This window comes from Trachemys scripta, chromosome 4 (genome assembly GCF_013100865.1).
Source record: "Trachemys scripta elegans isolate TJP31775 chromosome 4, CAS_Tse_1.0, whole genome shotgun sequence".
Lineage (NCBI taxonomy): Eukaryota > Metazoa > Chordata > Testudines > Emydidae > Trachemys > Trachemys scripta.
The window spans coordinates 120,577,911-120,596,527 of NC_048301.1; the positions used below are offsets into that span (position 1 = coordinate 120,577,911).

Consider the following 18,617-nt stretch of genomic DNA (forward strand, 5'->3'; position numbering starts at 1 on the left):
AATCTTCCTGTACAATACAGCAGCATAGTATGTTAAAATTAAAATATGTAGAAAAAGTGTAATGTTTACATAGTTTAGAGACACTGGCCTCACATAAAGTTTCCAAATTCAATTTATTATGGCACATATATATGTTAAAATAATACTATTGCTGTGCTCTCTTACTAAGCAACGTATGTTATCTATTAATGTGCAGAGATGCCAGTGTTAAGCAATTAAATTAGGAGAATGTCAAACTCTATCAAGAAAGCAAAATATTTAGTAAGCTGCCTAGAGAGAACTCTGGGAAAATATGACGTGAGACTCCCAGTGGCCTCTGTCCCTGATGATACAGTTATTATTTGATTTATGTGGACTTGCAGCTGCCCTTGCTTTGACCCTAGGAAGGGCTGTGTGGGAAGTTTGTGTCTCAGATAGGCTGAAGCGTTGGTCTGCAGAGTGTCTGGAGCCTAAGTGTATGCAAAGAAACTGATAAATAGGGAAAAGGCCCAGTTTGCTCCAGCTGGAAATCAGAAAGTTGAAGTAACTGCTGCATCCTCACAGACCCACTCTAGGAAGAGAGGGCATTCTCTCCAGAACTACTGTATGTAAGTATTTTATTCAGTTCTCTAAAATCTTGTGTATTTTACAGTATCAGTCTACACAAAAATTAACTGTGCTCTATTAAGATATTTGCAGTTTAGAACACTTTTGTCATCTGATTTTTAAAATGCTGATCAAGGAACAATAGAAAAAATTATACCTTTTAAATAAGGTGTTCTTTACTGCCAATCGTTTTGTTTTAGGAGTATTAGACATATGTAAACTGCTTTGGTGACCTACAATATACTGGCCATTCAAGAGATGCATTTTTCCCTCCTGAAGATAACAAGGAAGTGCAAAATTCAGTGCAATAATAATCAGAAGTATTTTAGTCATATAATTATTATGCAATGGCAGCTTCTAAGCCCCAAGGATTCTGTGTGACATTCAGGATTAGATTTGGTGGTAAAATTAATCCTGTGTCTGAAGTACAAATGTTTCTGTTAACTGTGTAAAAATTGAATTTATTTAATTGTTGATGTCCTTCTAAACTAACTTTTTTTTAGTGGTGGATCCATTTCAATGTTACCCATTCTCAACAAACCAGACAGGCAGACATCAAAGCTATACAGTTATAAAGGACCTGTCTCCCTTTATTTTTCCAATTAATTTAAATTATTCCTTTTAAATAATTACACACATAGCAATTATTTAAAAGTAAATAGCAGAGATTACAAAATCGTCACATACAAAACTATCCATCAATAGGATAAAGCAATCCCTGTTACGGAAAGTCCCAAAAAAGACACCATACAGACAGATGAACAGAGCAAATACCATTTACGGGATGGGGGGGTAAGCTTTCCTCAGAGAGCAGTTTGATTTGGGATTCTTCACATATTAGAAAACAAAAATCCAAAATAAAACAAAAATCCCCACCAGAGCTCATATTATTAAAAGGCCTGATTTATGCAGCACTATGTTATCTGATTCTATTAGCTTTCTTTGCAAAATGAATCCACTCTTAGTTTAATCACCGATGTGGTTAGAGGATTGCCTTTTGAGTGCAGCCAAATATACTACCTGGCATATCAGAATATAATAGCCAGTGAGAGTGGCTGGTAACTTCTTGTCAATTCTTGGTTTAATTTTCATAACTTCAGAAAGTACAACTCCCATTCCGGAGACAAAACAAAGCTGGAATCAAAACTGAGATTGAAATCCACTGCCTAATTCGTGTAGTTGTTCATTCATGCTTTCTTTCCCAGGATATAGGGTGCACTAAATAAATCTAAAAGACCTTCAGCTCAAGTTCCTGACATTCCTTTGGAACAAGAAATTTCCCTTTTGACACAACTGTCAAAATATTTACGATAGATGTTAATGTACTGTCAATTCAGACATTTTGAAGAGCTCCCTGGAGGGTCTCCTTAAAGAAATATGTTCCACATTGTAATAGTTATCATAATAAAATTATGAAAAACAACATAGCATCTTCTGCCATTAATAACATGAAAACAGATGCACAGTATGTCTTCAGTTTGTATACGTGACTTCTGGTAAGTGACTCAGATGTTTTTGTGTCACGAGTTCATACTTTACTTTTTATACATTGATGAGTTTACCATTAAAACGTCACTTTCCCTTCACTTTTGATAAACTGAAGATGACTGACAAATCCTTTGATTAGGACTAATAGCTGAATATTCCTGAACCTTTGTATGACACGCAAGATTTACAGTGGATGGATAACCTACTGTTTCAGTAGATGTTCCAGTTTACATTTTGTCACCTGATGGAGATTTAATACTATCAAAAGTAAGGTTAGAAAAGTAAAACAGTATGATTTTCAGATGTGCCTGTGTTACTTAGGAGCCTAAGTACCATTGACTTTAAAAATTTTCGCTAACTCATTGTGGAAAGGACATTTTATTTCTTTTATATGCTTCCTAATAACTATGAAAAAAGACTTTCCATACAAAAGGCTTAGCATCATCAGAAACAGTAAAAAATGAGCAGGGCATAATGTGTATCTTTATATATGAAAAACTCGCCTTAAAGCAGCCTAATTAAGGACTAAAGTGTTGGGCCCTAAATGTGGCACTAATTGTGACCCTAGATAACTGATATGATTGCTCTCATTAAGGTGTGCATCACAGTTCCCAGTCTAACACCCCGTTTTCAGTCGCAACTTTCAGAAACGTTTACTTTTTAGGTTAAAATTCCCCAGACTTCATCTCTGTGCAAAGGTGATTTTTTTCTCTTTTCTTTTTAAAGTGTAAGTAATAATGGTTGAATAAGAGAAGTGTGTGTGTGTGTGTGTGTGTGTAATATTCTTTTTCCATTATAAAAAAAATGGTTGTAACTCTTCTGACTGGGGTAAAACATTAAAATTTGTCAGAGAAACAGCTGTCATTGAGGAGAAGAGCTTTTGAGTGTTCTCATGAAATCTGGTTATGATTTGATCAAGTTATGATACTTTGAAAATTGCATGCGGAGCAATTGAATTTTTTTTGCTAAGTTCAGCATGGGCAACTAAGGAAGGCTGTGTTCTGTATGTATGCATGCCTAACTTAGAGTATGTGAAAGGAATACTGCAGGTAGACATGTGGGGTGAGGAAATACTTCCACAGAGTTCTTGGTTCAGTCCCTCCAGACCTCGTAAACTGTAAGAGATTAGAGACAGCTGCTGCACCCATTGTAGATGTGCATGTAGGTGCTCTGCTCTGAGGCACCACAAGAACTCTGCACTTCATACGATTTGCAGGTGAAGGCCTCATTCTTGCCGACCTCCTCAAGTGTGAAAGATAGAGTTTATAGATTCCAGTTTATAGCATATACACATGCTATTGTCAATTTTGCAAACCAGCAGAGCTTTAATGTCCTGGAGATTGACGTTCCTTCTTTTAGTATTTTTTCTATTTTCCATATTTTTTATTTACTACTCACCCCTCCAAGGCAATTTCATACCTGAAAACTATATTAAAAATGGTCTCTCAAAGTCAGGAAATTCCAGTTCCTTGTGCATATGCATCATGATGACAATATACAGCCTTTAGTTAATTCTCAAATAAACATGTGGTTCTTAATTTTAATATAATTTTGATTGTTTTCTAAAGTGAAGAAATACTCCAGTTTACACTGACCCAGTGTAAGCTGAAAATTCAGCGGTCACAGCTGACATTCACATATATAACTGTGAACATATAATTAAGGATCCTGGGCTAGAATCACAAAGGGACTTAGTTATTGCAGTGCTTAGCACTGCAATGCCTAACTTGTAGGTGCCTTGTCACCCAGTGCAATCCACAGACCTGAGTTAAGCACCTAGGCTCCCTATATAATGCCTGGGGAGAGTTGGGTGCCTCAGACTAGGATCCACAAAAACCAACATGCTGAGCAGGGTGCTGCCAAGTTAGCCAATAGGAAATGCCAAGGAAAGGGGAGCGCGCTAAGTCCTAGCCTTGCAAGGAGCTGGGTGCCTATCTCTGCAGGGATTCTCAGCTGAGAATCTTCTCCTGGAGTTAGGCACCTAAGTTGTTTTTTACATGAAATGTTGGGGGCAGGAGGCAGTAGCAGCAGTAGTCCTCTTATCTTTAGCCCAGTAGTTAGGACCCTCAACCAGCAGGTGGGAAATCCAGGTTCAATTCCCCCATCTACCTGCTATGGAGAATGGATATGAACTTGGGTCTTCCACTTCTCAGGAGAGTGCCCTAACCACTGGCTGTGTGTTTCCCCTGTTAAAGTTATACCACTTTGTATACATAATTAACTATGTATTGGGTCAGAGAGCATGTCAGACTGACTCTATAGTCCAGTGGTTGGGGGACTCAGCTAACTAGAGGAACACCCCAAGTTTAAATCCCTTCTCCACATCAGGCAGAGAAGGGAAATGAGTCTGGGTCTCCCACATCCTGGGTGAGTTCCTTAACCACTTGGTTATAAGGGAGGCTGCCATCTCCTCTCTCAGCCTGGCTGTTTTATGTGGGGTCAGACATGCTCTGATTATGCATACTGTGTTGCATCCCGCAGGGTAGATAGACAGATGCCTAATTTGAGTATCCCACTGGGGCTTAAGTGTGAGATAGGCACCGTGTGCTTAGACTGAGGCAGCTGTGGGTATGCTCACTAGCAGAAAATTACGTGACTTGGGAATTTAACAGTGGAAATATAGATATGTAGGAACTTAAGGTGCCTCCAGGGTTAGATGGCAGCAGCTGAGCAAGAATTTTGAGGATCCCCGTGGTGCCTAAATGTTGGCACCTATCTCCTCTTGTGGAACTAGCCCCATACTGTAATGCATACAACACAAGATGATAGAATTAAAGTTGAATGTTCAATCTTAACTTTGGCATTTCCTAACTGTGGAGAGCTTTGCTATGCAACCTTAATGTTCTCATGTCATTTTTTGGATGAAATATAGAACATAATTTAACTTTTGTTTCTCCATGACCTTGAAAGACCATCACAAAGAGCCCAATCCTGAAATCCTTTCTCAAGTAACACTCATTTGAGTCCGTGGAAACTTCGCCTGAATAAAGACTAATTCATTATATCAGGATCAATTTAATTAATCTGACACATTACAGATGTGAATGTGGGTTTTGTATGCTCAATTTACATTTTTGATAGACTGGATCAGTGTAACTTTATTTTACTTTGGAATACTTTTTCACATAGAACAACCAACAAAAGGATGTTGGAAACACACACATCAGTTTTAAAAAATGCATATTTACCGAAGGAAAAAATTTAGACTTTGTCCATGCCAAATTGATCTGATTGATAAGGCCCCCACCCAGGATTCATTGAGTCACTCTCTTTCAAACAAATATTTACTAGCAGAGATAACACAATGGCAGCATTCCAGCCTCACAGCACCTTTTCTCCTTGTGCTGGTGACATGAGGGGAAAGTTTTCTATTCCATGGATATGTCTATGCTGGGGGAGGGTATTAATGTATATTTTGGGAGAGGAGGTATATGCCTCAAGATATGGCTTCAGTTCAGATTCCCTGGAGTCATAAAATCATCTTCTCAGGTACAGTAGATAAACTATTCCATGTACCCTGCTGTGACCATCTTTCAGGTAGCCTTTAAGATCCAAGCTCTTATCTGCTCTGCAGGAGTCCTTACTGATCCCATGATGCCGTCATTTTCTTTCAGAGTACGGCTATGTCTACATTGCAGAGGAAAGTGTGCCTACCAGTTTGGGTAGGCAGAGAGCCACATGCTAGCTTTTCTCAAGCTAGAGCATTAAAAATAGCAGCATGGATGTTGCAGCATGAGCTACCCACCCAAGTACAAGCCTGCCTGACCCTGTGGCTCCAAGCTCAGGTGGCTAGGCCATGCTGATGCCCAGGCTGCTGGTTTTAATGCATTAGTTAGAGCAAAGTTAGTCTGTCTCCCTAGTCTGGGGGTAGTGCTCCAAGCTGCAGTGTAGACATACCGTAAGAGTTTAATCTAGGATCTCCCCCAAACCATTGTGGAGCATATTATGTGCTTAGTGGCTGCTGTTCAATAATTTTTGTATCAACTGTGAATTTCGAAGAAGTGGGCTGTAGTCCACGAAAGCTTAGGCTCTAATAAATTTGTTAGTCTCTAAGGTGCCACAAGTACTCCTGTTCTTTTTGCGGATACAGACTAACACGGCTGCTACTCTGAAATTTGGGATAAAAGTTTCAGTAGAAATGTAAAAAGTGCATCTCTCTTAGGGTTCATCTACATTTGATCCTGGGGATGTGATTGAGGCAAAGCTAGTGTGAGTACCTCTGTGCGAGCTGGGAATCACATCTCCCAGCTCAAATACAGATGTATCCATAGTGTGAGTATATACTATATTCTTTTTCTGTAGCACATTTCAGCATTTCATACAAGTTTTCAGTTACAGCATATGTTTTGTACACACTACATATTTTACATAAAGTTTATTTTAGAAATGTTTTAGACATTTTACATTTTTTTAGACAGGCATTCCTTGTATCCCTCCTCCTGTGAAGTAAGGTGCCTTATTTATCATGAGTCCAACTGTTCAGTACTTAGAGAGAAAATTATGATGATTAATCAACTTTAGAAACTTCTAAATATTACCTAAAATAGCTTTACTGTGATGATTTCAATAGTCAGAAATGTGGCTTAATTACAGTATTTTCAGCCCAGTTCAGTAGGTGTTAATCTGAAGTTCTCTAGCATGCAGCATTTTCATAGGTGTTAAAGCCCACATTATCCTGTTGTTACCTAAAATAACTGCTGAGTTTTGGATTTTGCAAAATATTGACTTTATATTTAATCAAATCCTGTAATTCTTTGAAAGCAACTTCACAGTTAACAGAATGAGCTTTCATTTATGATATTCTGTGACGTATAAAATAGCAAAATCAACATCACAATTAGTGCTAATTTGCCACCCTTGTCTGCTGTCTCACCCCCCTACTGGTCACAAAGCTCAGCAGAGGGGTCAAGAACCAAGTGAGCCATGGAGAGTTAATGTCCCTTCTCATCTCTACAGATGGTTCCTCCTGAGCTGAGTTGAAGCATACTGGTTGGGGACAGTGCTGGCCAGAAGTTTGCACTGCCACTGCCCATCTTGTACTTGCTCTGGGGATATGCATAGAACTTCTGAGTCCAAGGCTGTCAGACTGGTACTTTTCATCTCTTTGACCCTCTGTACTCACTCCTATCATGCACTTTTTATTTTTACCAATGATTATTTGCCTTCTTCATCTTTGTCATCCCTCCTCTTTGCTAAAGGAGAGACTATTAATATTTTAGTGGTGAGGCCCCCTTTGGAGCCTCACCTCTTCTGGAAAAGTCAAATTGACTGGTACCTTTAATCAATGCAGTTCCCCTAATCCTTCCCCACTGTGGAGGGAAGAGAAGGACACTAAGGCTATGTATGGCAGCTACACCAGACTTTAGGCTGCAGTAGTGGCTTCAGAGCAACTCCACTGCTGCTATGAGATTAGTGTTGGAGAATATTAATCCTAGGCTAATTATTTGGAATGGGAACATAGTTTAGAATAAAATCAGTGACATGAGAAGACTTATAAATGAATCCTCAACCCTGTTCATTAGCACCAACACAGTCTGAAATGCTGTAGACTCACAGTGACTTTCCACCTATCTGCATTTCTCTCATAATTCGCAAATGGCCTCATTATCTGGAGATGTTTCTTTTTTTTCAGGGCTGTTTAACCTGCCTCCCACAACAATTCTTTCTGAAATAATGTTTGTCTTCTTTCTAATGAAAGCCTGAGTCATGCCTTTTGAAGTAACTGGCAATGTTCTACTTCCTCAGATTTTCTTCTTAAAAGCCCATCATACACCGAAGTGAATGAAACAGTGGGAGCTGGAGCAGAGTATGGCAAATACCTTTGTAACTGTATCTGATGGGTACTGTCTTGCTGAACCCATTCAATATTATGGTGAGTAAAGCAAAATGAAAGTATTATGAAAACTCAGACTGTCTGCAGCAGTTACTCTTTTCTTTTGGTTTATTATTACAAAAGGTGCCTACCTTAAAGATCTAGGCACTTATACATTCAAATGGGGAATGATAAGCAAGCATGTTTCTATTGAGCTTCCACAGGGATCAGTTCTTGGCCCTATGCTATTTAACATTTTTATTAATGACTTCAAAGAAAAGGTAAAGTCATCACTGATAAAAAAGTATGAGATGATATAAAAATTGGCGGGAGTGGTAAATAACTAAGAGGACATGTCACAGATACAGAGCAATCTGGATTGCTTGGTAAACTGGGCACAAGAAAACAATATGTGTTGTATTACTGCTAAATGTAATATCTAGGAGCAAAGAATGTAGGCCATACTTACCGGATGTCATGTGGGACTCTATCCAGGGAAGCAGTGACTGAAAAAGATTTGGGGGTCGTGCTGGATAATCGCTGAATATGAGCACCCAAAGTGATGCTATGCCCAAAAGGGCTAATGTGATCTTTGAGTGCATAAAGAGGGGAATCTCAAATAGGACTAGAGAGCTTATTTTACTTTTGTGTTTGGCACTGGTGTGACCCCTACTGGAATACTGTGTCCAGTTCTGGTGCCAACAATTCAAGAAGGATGTTGATAAATTGGAGAGGGTTCAGAGAAGAGCCACGAGAATGATTACAGGATTAGAAAATTTGCCTTATAGTGATAAACAGATTGAGCTCCTTGATTCTATCTTAACAAAGAGAAGGTTAAGGGGTGTCTTGATTACAGTCTATAAGTACTTACATGGGGAACAAATATTTGATAATGGACTTTTTTTGTTGTCCTCTGGCACACAAAGGTTAAAAGTCTAGATGTCATTCAACTATTCCAGACATACTGTAAAGGCCCTATGACTATTGCTTCCGCTCCAATGTGATTGTGAAATTGAAGTTAGTATCTGGTTCTGAATGAGTGAACACTAAAGTCCTGATCAAAAGCCCATTTAAGGCAAAAAGACTTTCAAGATACTTCAGTGCTCCTTGGATCAGGCTTGAAAGGTAGACTGAAACATGATACATAATGTACTGAAATATGCACACATATTCTTAACAAGAGGAAAGAACAGGTTAAAGAATATTCAGATAAACTAGAAGCATTCAAGTCAGCAGGGCCTGACGAAATTCATCCTAGGGTAGCTAAGGAACCAGCTGAAGCAATCTCAAAACCATTAACAATTATCTTTGAGAGCTCCTGGAGGGCGGGTGAAGTCCCAGAAGACTGGAGAAAGGCAAACATAGTACCTTTCTTTAAAATGGGGAACAAGGAGGACATGAGGAATTATAAACTAATCAGCCTAACTTTCATACCTGGAAAATACTGGAACAAATTATTAAACAATCAGTTTGTAAGCACCTGGAAGATAATACGATAAGGAATAGTCAGCATGCAGTTGTCAAGAATAAATCATGCCAAACCAACCTAATTTCCTTCTTTGATGGGGTTCCTAACCCAGTGGATAAGGGGGAAGCAATAGATGTGATATATCTTGATTTTAGTAAGGCTTTTGACATGGTCCCATGTGACCATCATAAGCAAATTAGGGAAATGTGATCTACATGAAATTACTGTAAGATGGGTGCACAAATGTTTGAAAGATTGTAAGCCAGGAGTAGTTATCAATGTTCACTGTCAGATTGGGAGGGCGTATCTAGTGGAGTCCTGCAAGGGCAGTAATAGCTTCAGTACTATTCAATATTTTTGTTAATGACTTGGGTATTGGAGTGGAGGGTATGCTTATAAAATTTGCAGGTGACACTGCGCTGGGAAGGGTTGCAAACACTTTGGAGGACAGATTAGAATTCAAAACAACCTTGACAAATTGGAGAATTGGTTTGAATTCAATAAGATGAAATTCAGTAATGATAAGTGCAAAGTACTTAGGAAGAAAAAAATCAAATGGACTACTAAAAATGGTGAATAACTGGCTAGGTGGTGGTACTGCTGAAAAGGATCTGGGGGTTAGACTGGATCAGAAACTGAATATGAGTCAACAAAGTGATGCAGTTGTGAAAAAAGCTAATATTCTGTGGTATATTAACAGGAATGTTGTATGTAAGACATGAGAAGTAATTATCCCACTCTAGTCAGCAGTGGAGTGGCCTCAGCTAAAGTACTAAATACACTTCTGGGTACCACACTTTCGGAAGGATGTGAACAAACTAGAGGGAGTCCAGAGAAGAGCAACAAAAATTAAAAAAGGTTTAGAGACTCTAAACTATGAGGAAAGGTTAAAAAACTGGGCATGTTTAGTCTTGAGAAAAGAAGACAGGGGGGCACCTGATAAGCCTTCAAATATGTTAAGGGCTATTATCAAGAAGACTGATCAACTGTTCTCCAGGTCCACTGAAGATAGGACAAGAAATAATATGCATAGTCTTTAGCAAGGGAGATTTAAGTTAGATATTAGGAAAAACTTCCTAATTATACAGGTAGTTGAACACTGGAATGAGCTTCCAAGGGAGGTTGTAGAATCTCCATCATTGGAGGTTTTAAAAACATGTTGGACAAACACCTGCCAGGGATGGTCCAGGTTTACTTGGCCTGCCACAGCACAGAGGCTGGACTTCATAGCTTCTCAAGGTCCCTTCCAGCCCTACATTTCTGTGATTCTTGTATATTTTGTTTCATTTTTAAATCAACTGCAAACATGATAAATAACTGTAAAAACAACTGCTATCACAATGCTGTACAAACATATTAATGCAAATATGACTATATGAAATCTGGGTTACACAAAGAAATATTAAATAAAACATGTTCTGGCATTTGTGGTCTGTTGAATATCAGCTTTGAGATGTGTATGTGATGGTAAAATATGTCACCCTTTGGAATTTCTGAAATGCCCTTCTCTGCTTGTTAATGTTTTTCATTTTCATATATTGTGCCTGGAATGTGTTTTAATACAAAACATAAATGTTTCCCTACTTAAAATGTTTACTTATTTAAGGGTAAATTTTCTGCTGGGCTGATACCCAGCCTCTTTTCTGGAGCTCAACCTTAGTCCACATTAATGAACTACAGGCATAAGTGTGAGTATACCAAACTCTCACTACCTGAATTTCCTGCAATTTAATGATCAATGGAAAATGAAATTACTAATCTACAGGATTCCAGTAGCCCACAATATGACACTGACCAAACACACGAAAAGAATTTACTAAGAAAAATTGCAGGCACCAATTTTTAGGTGCAGAAGTGAAGCTACCCTTCTGAAAATTTCTCTTAATGTTGACACATTATAAAAATAATTTAATATTTTCAGTATATGAAGTCACAAATTCTTCCACAACCTTTTTGTTTTATTCTCATTTTTTTCATTATCTAGATGTTTTGCCAGAGCACATCAATTATCAGCTGCAAGACTCAGACTTTCAGGCTACTCCTTACTGCCAGTATTCAACTGTTCAGTTTCCTCCAGTGTTACAGTCACAACCTTCCCAGTCACAATACAACACATACAGCCTGGATTCTCAGTACAATGATGGGCAGTACATAATCAGTAATTGTGAATTAAACAAGCCCCCCTGCATGGTTGCCCATAATGATGATGATGTATATCATGGACTAAAAAGGCCAAGACTAAGTCATTCCTCCTTGCGAATGAAGGGTCAGGAAGAGCTCTGTGTTGTATGTGGGGACAAAGCCTCAGGATACCACTACAATGCGCTCACTTGTGAAGGCTGTAAAGGTAAGGGAGAAATACCGTATATACTCGATCATAAGATGGTTAGTTTATAAGCCGGTTAGTTTATAAGCCGACCCCCCCTCAAGATGGATATGTAAAAATGGAAAATTTTTATGACCCGTTCATAAGCCAACCCTTTAGTTCACGGGTCAGCAAACTTTGGCTCCCGGGCCATGAAGAGAAGCTGCTGGCGGGCCGAGATGGTTTGTTTACCTCGAGCATCCTCAGGCACGGAGATAAACCTAAGTAAACAAAGTGTCCTGGTGCACCAGCTGCTTACCCTGACGGGCCAGGACAGCAACCGGTGGGGACATTTTTTGTGGGGGAGAAGCTGGGGGTCAGGGGAGTAACCCCTGTGACCACCCCCACATGACCCCACCCCTAGCCCGGGATCCCCACACTCTTCCCATCCCATCCCTTCCCACCTTATCTGGGAAGGATGTCTCTGGCCTGGCTGGAGCTGCTCCAGCAGGTTGGGCAGCGCGGCTGCAGGCTGCTCCGGCGGGCCAGACCAGGCAGTGCGGGCGCAGCATATTCCAGTGGGCTGGGCCGGGCGGCACGGCCACAGCCTGCTCTGGGGGGCGGGGCCGAGCGGCGCGGCTGCAGCCCGCCAGCCTTGGAGCTGCAGCTGCTTCGGAGGCTGGGTGGAGAGCAGCGTGGCCAGAAGCGGAGAGACTCTGGCCCCGCGTCTTCCCTTCTGGCTGTGCTGCCTCTCCTTGCTCCCTCTGATGGGGGGAGAGGCTGTGTCCCACCTTTCCCTCTGTATACTCGTTCATAAGCCGACTCCCTTCTCTGGTGCTTCCCTTTTTTACTAAAAAAATTCGGCTTATGAACAAGTATATATGGTAGTTTTATTTTGTGATTTAAAAGAAAAGTGCCTCATATTAATCAGTGCAGCATGCTGAAATTCCACATGTGCAATTTTAAATTAACATATTTATGTTAATTTTCAATTGACATTTTGGAGGACAGCTGCAGTCTAGTTGAAGAGTGGAATAACTTATGGGATCCCCTCCTTTGAATCCCACTACTGACTGCTCCTTCTCTGCTACATCAGACTCCATCTTCTTGTCTTTGCTTTCAAGGATCTACATAACTCAACTCCTCTGTACTTATCTACCCTTGTCTCTTTACATGTTTCCCCATCCCCTCTGTTCCACCAATGATGCCAGACTCATCCACTCATTTGTCAGGTATGTAAAAAAAACATCACCACCCTTATCCTTCCCTGCTTCCCCCACTGCATACAAAGTCTTCCTGAGCTTATGTGTAAGACCACTACACTCACCACATTAAAATCCCTCCTAGAGATCTATTGCTGCTATGAGAACTATAGGTTGGACAAATTCTGGAACTCTCTCATACAACACACACACAAAGCTATTGTTATTCAAGCAATATGTTGCAGTGGACAGCTACCCCCTTGACCACTTTATCCACATTACTCCTCTTCCTCTATCTTTTATCTGCCTGCTTGTCTTTTAGCTTCTAAGTTGTTCAGGGCAAGGACTGTGCACCCTTTTGCGTTTGAAAAGTGCCTAGCACATTGTGGAAGCTATCAGAAACAGATAATACATTATAATACTGGTCCCAGTTTCACATTTTTGTGGAATTTAATTAATATCTATTTTCACAGTAAACATTATGTGAGGTGAAAACTGATTTCACACAATGCTACACATGGCTCTCGGGTCTGGCTGACTTCAATGAAGTTGTGTCTGCTTATGCTGGTGGTGACTTGGGCTCATAATGCCTATGTATTAGCCCTGTGTTTTTCTCTCTCTCTGCTGGACTTGGATTCCTGAGGATCACTGCGATTTTGCATTTATCAAAGTTCCTCTTTCATGGAAACCAACTCATTTCTCAGGAACCAGATAATACAGCTCTAAGAATGGCCAAATCCCTACAAAGTGGTGTGGTGCATTCATAAGAACACAGGAATGGTGATATTGGGTCAGACCAATGATCTATCTAGCCCGGTATCCTGTTTTGCTACAGTGACCAGTGCCAGATGCTTCAGAGGGAATGGACAGAACAGTGCATCTATCGAGGGATCCCTCCTTCATCATCCAGTTGCAGCTTTTGGCAGTCAGAGGTTTTGGGACACCCAGAGCATGGGGTTGCGTCCCTGACCAACTTGGCTAATAGCCATTGATGGACCTATCCTCCATGAACGTAGCTAATTCTTTTTTAAACCCAGTTATGCTTTTGACCTTCCCAAAATTCCCTGGCAACGAGCTCTACAGGTTGACTGTGCATTGTGTGAAGAAATACTTCCTTATTTTTCTTTTAAACTTGCTACCTATTAATTTCATTGGGTGACCTCTTGTTCTTGTGTTATGTGAAGGGATAAAAAACACTTCCTTATTCATTTTCTCCACACCATTCATGATTTTATAGATCCCTATCATATCTCACCTTAGTCATCTCTTTTCTAAACTGAACAATCCCCAGTCGTTTTAATCTCTTCTCAGATGGCAGTTGTTCCATACCCCTAATCATTGCTGTTGTCCTTCTCTGTACTTTCTCCAATTCTAATGTATCTTTTTTGAGACGGGGCAGTGTCACAAGGTGGTCTACTCGTCACTGGGTGGCACCCCCTTCTGGCAATTCTGGGGATTACCCCCTTTCTTCTATTCCACTGTTGCAGCTCTTCTCCTGCTCACTGAGTCGCAGTATGGCTTCTTTGTGACTTGGCAGTGTGGCCAGGTCACACTGTGATTTCCCCTTCCAGGGGGTCTGTCTGAGTTCCCTTGCACAAGCAGCGTCAGGCAGTCCTTATGCCCGCTGCCCTGACTATATCACTGCTGCAGCAACTCAGGCAGTCTTCCATTCACTGCCCTCCAGCAATACCACTCTGCAGTAGATGATAGGGGAACCCAGGCTTGCCCTCTACTCTGGGTTCCAGTCCTGGGCCCAATAGTGAGCAGTTAAGGTCTGGACTTCCCTGGACTACTTCTTACCAGGCTTCCTCCCTGCAGTCTCCCACACTGTTGTTGGCCTCCTGCCTGTTCCCTCACAGCTTCCTTCTCATTGGCAGCCTCCACACAGCCTAATTCTCCCATTTGCAGGTTAATTGATTGATTGGGCCTACCTGGCCTAATTCAACTCTTTCAAGGCCGGAGTGGAGAGTACATCCCATCACAGGCAATCAGAACTGCACACATCATTCAAGGTGTGTGTGTATACCATGGATTTATATAGTGGCATTATGATATTTTCTGTCTTATTATCTATACCTTTCCTACTGGTTCCTACCATTCTATTAGCTTTTTTGACTGCTGCTGCACACTGAATGGATGTTTTCAGAGAATCATCCACAATGACTCCAAGATCTCTTTCTTGAGTGGTAACAGCTAATTTAGACCCTAGTTTAAATGTGTAGTTGGGATTATGCTTTCCAATGTGCATTACTCTACACTTTTCAACTCTGAACCTCCATCTGCCATTTTGTTCCTCAGTCTTCCAGTTTTGTGAGATCCCTTTGAAACTCTTTGCAGTCAGCTTTGGATTTAACGATCTTGAGTAATTTTGTATCATCTGCAAACTTTGCCACCTCATTGTTCACCCCTCTTCCAAGCTGCTAAACATGTTGCCTTTACTGAGTTCTCAGCCTCTATCAGACCTATATTATTTTGCTCATTTCAGTTTTCTTGGAACTACAGTGTCAAGTGTTAGAATGTTGGTTAGACCTCCTACTTGGAATATGGTTTGAGCCATTACTTAAAAATTGTGTGTGTGTGGGGGGGTTATGCTGGATTCCCTGCCTCTTTTAATAGATCCCTCTAGTTATTGGTAAGGTGCCTATCATTAGAAAGAGTGAAAGGGAGTTACCTTGGTCAAGCACTGGTTAATATTAGGCATAAAACAGCAACAAAAGTAATCAATGATTATTAGATTGTTAGAAAATATTAAAATTTCATCAGTCTGATCCTTTCATTATAGAAACATCATACAGTAACTCTTTAAATAACTGAGAGTGGAATTACAAAGATTCCTTATATTCCTTCCCATCATCCAGAATATTTTTGTTTCTAGGATTCTTTCGACGTAGTATTACCAAAAATGCAATATATAGATGCAAGAATGGTGGCCACTGTGAAATGGACATGTACATGCGGAGGAAGTGTCAGGAGTGTCGCCTGAAGAAGTGTAAGGCTGTGGGAATGTTGGCAGAGTGTAAGTGCTTCACTGCTCCTTACAACTGCAACAAATTCTCTGGCATACTATTTTCCAAAGCCAGTTTCTTTATTTTGCTTTAGGAAGTTTTAACTTTGGAGAGTCCTCTCCTAGGTTCAGAGCATTTGTGGTATTTCTTTTTCCACCCATATTGGTCATCAGTATTTGGGAAATATCCTCTCTAAAGTGATGCAGACTGACTTGTGATCTAGAATTGCTGTGTCAGGCACCTTAACTGAATTAGAGAAGGGTCTATGAAATTGCTATCAAGAGACAGCTAAAGGTGGTGAACTGTGACTGATCTCCATAAGCGTGTGTAATGCTCTTTCATGTTACAAAAAGATAAAAAATAAATTTTGCCCATGTTCATTCTTCATGTGAAACCCTTATGTTCATATGGTTCAGAGCCTAGGTTAAGAGAATGTGACGTCAGACTGTTTGACTCCTGCCCACATCTAGGCTATTGATAGGAACTGACCGACAAAACACATTATGTTGCTACCATCATAGGCAGAACGTGGAACTACCTGTTATCTGAGAACATTCATAAGTAGGAAGCTGCTTTCCATATAGATGATAAGCTACTGAGGTGCCAGACTTATAAAGTCTGCATAATAACACAAGTGTTTGTTTTGAACAGTATAGGTATTTGAACTTTGATAAATACTTTGATACAGAATTATATATCTTACAGGTTTGCTGACTGAAGTCCAGTGTAAATCAAAACGACTCCGAAAGAATTTCAAGCAGAAGAGCAGTTTTCTTTGTAGCATCAAGGTGGAAGATGAGGGAGTAAACAGCAAGCATGTTTCATCCACAACTAGGCCTGGAAAAGTGGGAGATTTTACCTATTTAAAATATATCTTTTCATTGTAATACATTATTTTTACCTTACCACATATGTATTATCATTTATCTGATTCTTTTTTTTAAAGATCCAAGAGAGGATGGAACTAACTCCAGTGGAACATCAACTTATTGATCACATTGTGGCAGCCCATCAAAAATATACAATTCCCCTAGAGGAAGCAAAGAAGTTTGTACGTGTTCAGAATGGACAGGACACAATACAGAGATATTAATTAATATTGTTATATTTATTTTTTCACATTCTAGTAGTGTATTTTGGCAATACCAAATGTTTCTAATTTTACTTTCTTTCTTTTATTCAGCTGCAGGAAACCGCAAACCCTGAAGAGAGTTTTCTGCGGCTCTCAGAGACAGCTGTTGTTCATGTGCAAGTACTTGTGGATTTCACAAAGAGACTCCCAGGTAACTTTATAAAATAATTTAACAAACTCTTCACCACAAGCAGTATAATTTAGCCTTACTCTAAGAGAAGGACATTTATTTATGTGGCATGCATACTCTGAGAAAAGATATACAGTTCAGAAAAACTATTCAATTGATTCATTATTAATTTTATTTGCAAATGTTAATAATTAGGGACACTCTGGTTATCTTCCCTAGACCTGAGGAAGACCTCTGTGAAGCTCAAAAGCTTGTTCCTTCCACCAACAGAAGTTAGTCCACTAAAAGATATTACCTCACCCACATTGTCTCTCTCATATCCTGGGACCAACACAGCTACAACAACACTGCAAATGACAATTAGGAAGGCCATTAATTCACTAGCATTTGAAAAACAAAGAAGCAGTTCCTTGTTCTTTCTTTCAAGAAGCCAACTCAACATGTATGACACACATTTCACTTCAATAACAGTACAATTCACCACCTTTTTTTCCAAATCCAAAAATCAGACAATATACAGTATGCAATAACTGAGCCATATTTTCTCAAAAATATACAATTAGAAATGCTGTCTCAAGTGAATTATTGTTCATCTTATTGTCTGAACTCTGTTTCACTTTGTCACAGCAAAAAGTGAAGTTACTTTATGTATCAAAAATAAAAGAGGTATACTCTAATAAAATAATGAATGGTGTAGAGAAGACAAATCAGGCACTCCCATTCATCCTCTCTTATAATACAAAAACAAGGAAACGTTTGATTTAGTTGAAAGGTGATACATTTAAAACCGATAAAAGGACATACTTTTTTTACACAGTTACAATTAATTTGTAGAACTCATTGTCAAAAGATATTGGGTTTGTCTACAGCAGGAATTTTCACACTAAGTATCTAACACCGGTACAGCTTCACTGGTGGTAGCACTAGTGGAAAAACAGGAATGTTTACCACCCCGTTAAGCAAACCTGCGCTGATCAGGATTAAGAAATCCTTGCAATTTAACTGAATGTCGCCTTGCTCTTGTAGGAGACCAAGAGGTGAGTACATGTCTGTGGCTAAACAGAACATCCACAGTTACACCAGACAAGATAACAAATGTATAGGATATAAGCCCTCTGGCTGCAGGGCAGGTTATTCCAAAATTGTCTACTGGTTTCTTGTACCTTCCTCTGAAATTTCTAGTATTGGCCACTGTCATTGACAGAATGGTGGACTAGATGGATCACTGGTCTGATCCATGATGTCAATTCCTATGTACATGTAAAGTATCTAGAAAGACCACAAGTTTCAGAGTAACAGCCGTGTTAGTATGTATCCGCAAAAAGAAGAACAGGAGTACTTGTGGCACCTTAGAGACTAACAAATTTATTAGAGCATAAGCTTTCGTGGACTACAGCCCACTTCTTCGGAAGAAGTGGGCTGTAGTCCACGAAAGCTTATGCTCTAATAAATTTGTTAGTCTCTAAGGTGCCACAAGTACTCCTGTTCTT

General features: G+C 39.8%; 1 protein-coding gene across 8 annotated transcripts; it reads left to right on the forward strand.

Moving 5' to 3' along the window:
- Positions 1–335: 335 nt before the first annotated feature.
- LOC117875725 (bile acid receptor-like) lies at positions 336–18,406 on the forward strand. Of its 8 annotated transcripts, none has more exons than XM_034767052.1 (8): positions 336–587; positions 7,030–7,162; positions 7,819–7,945; positions 11,338–11,700; positions 15,736–15,876; positions 16,571–16,710; positions 16,812–16,916; positions 17,049–18,406. In XM_034767052.1, the coding sequence occupies exons 3-8, from the start codon at positions 7,855–7,857 to the stop codon at positions 17,163–17,165; spliced, it is 957 nt and encodes a 318-aa protein (XP_034622943.1). In that variant the 5' UTR covers positions 336–587; positions 7,030–7,162; positions 7,819–7,854; the 3' UTR covers positions 17,166–18,406. The 8 variants fall into 8 exon arrangements, with proteins under 8 accessions (XP_034622943.1, XP_034622944.1, XP_034622945.1 ...); XM_034767053.1 differs by having other exon boundaries at positions 7,030–7,150; XM_034767054.1 differs by having other exon boundaries at positions 336–583.
- The last annotated feature ends 211 nt before the right edge of the window (positions 18,407–18,617 follow it).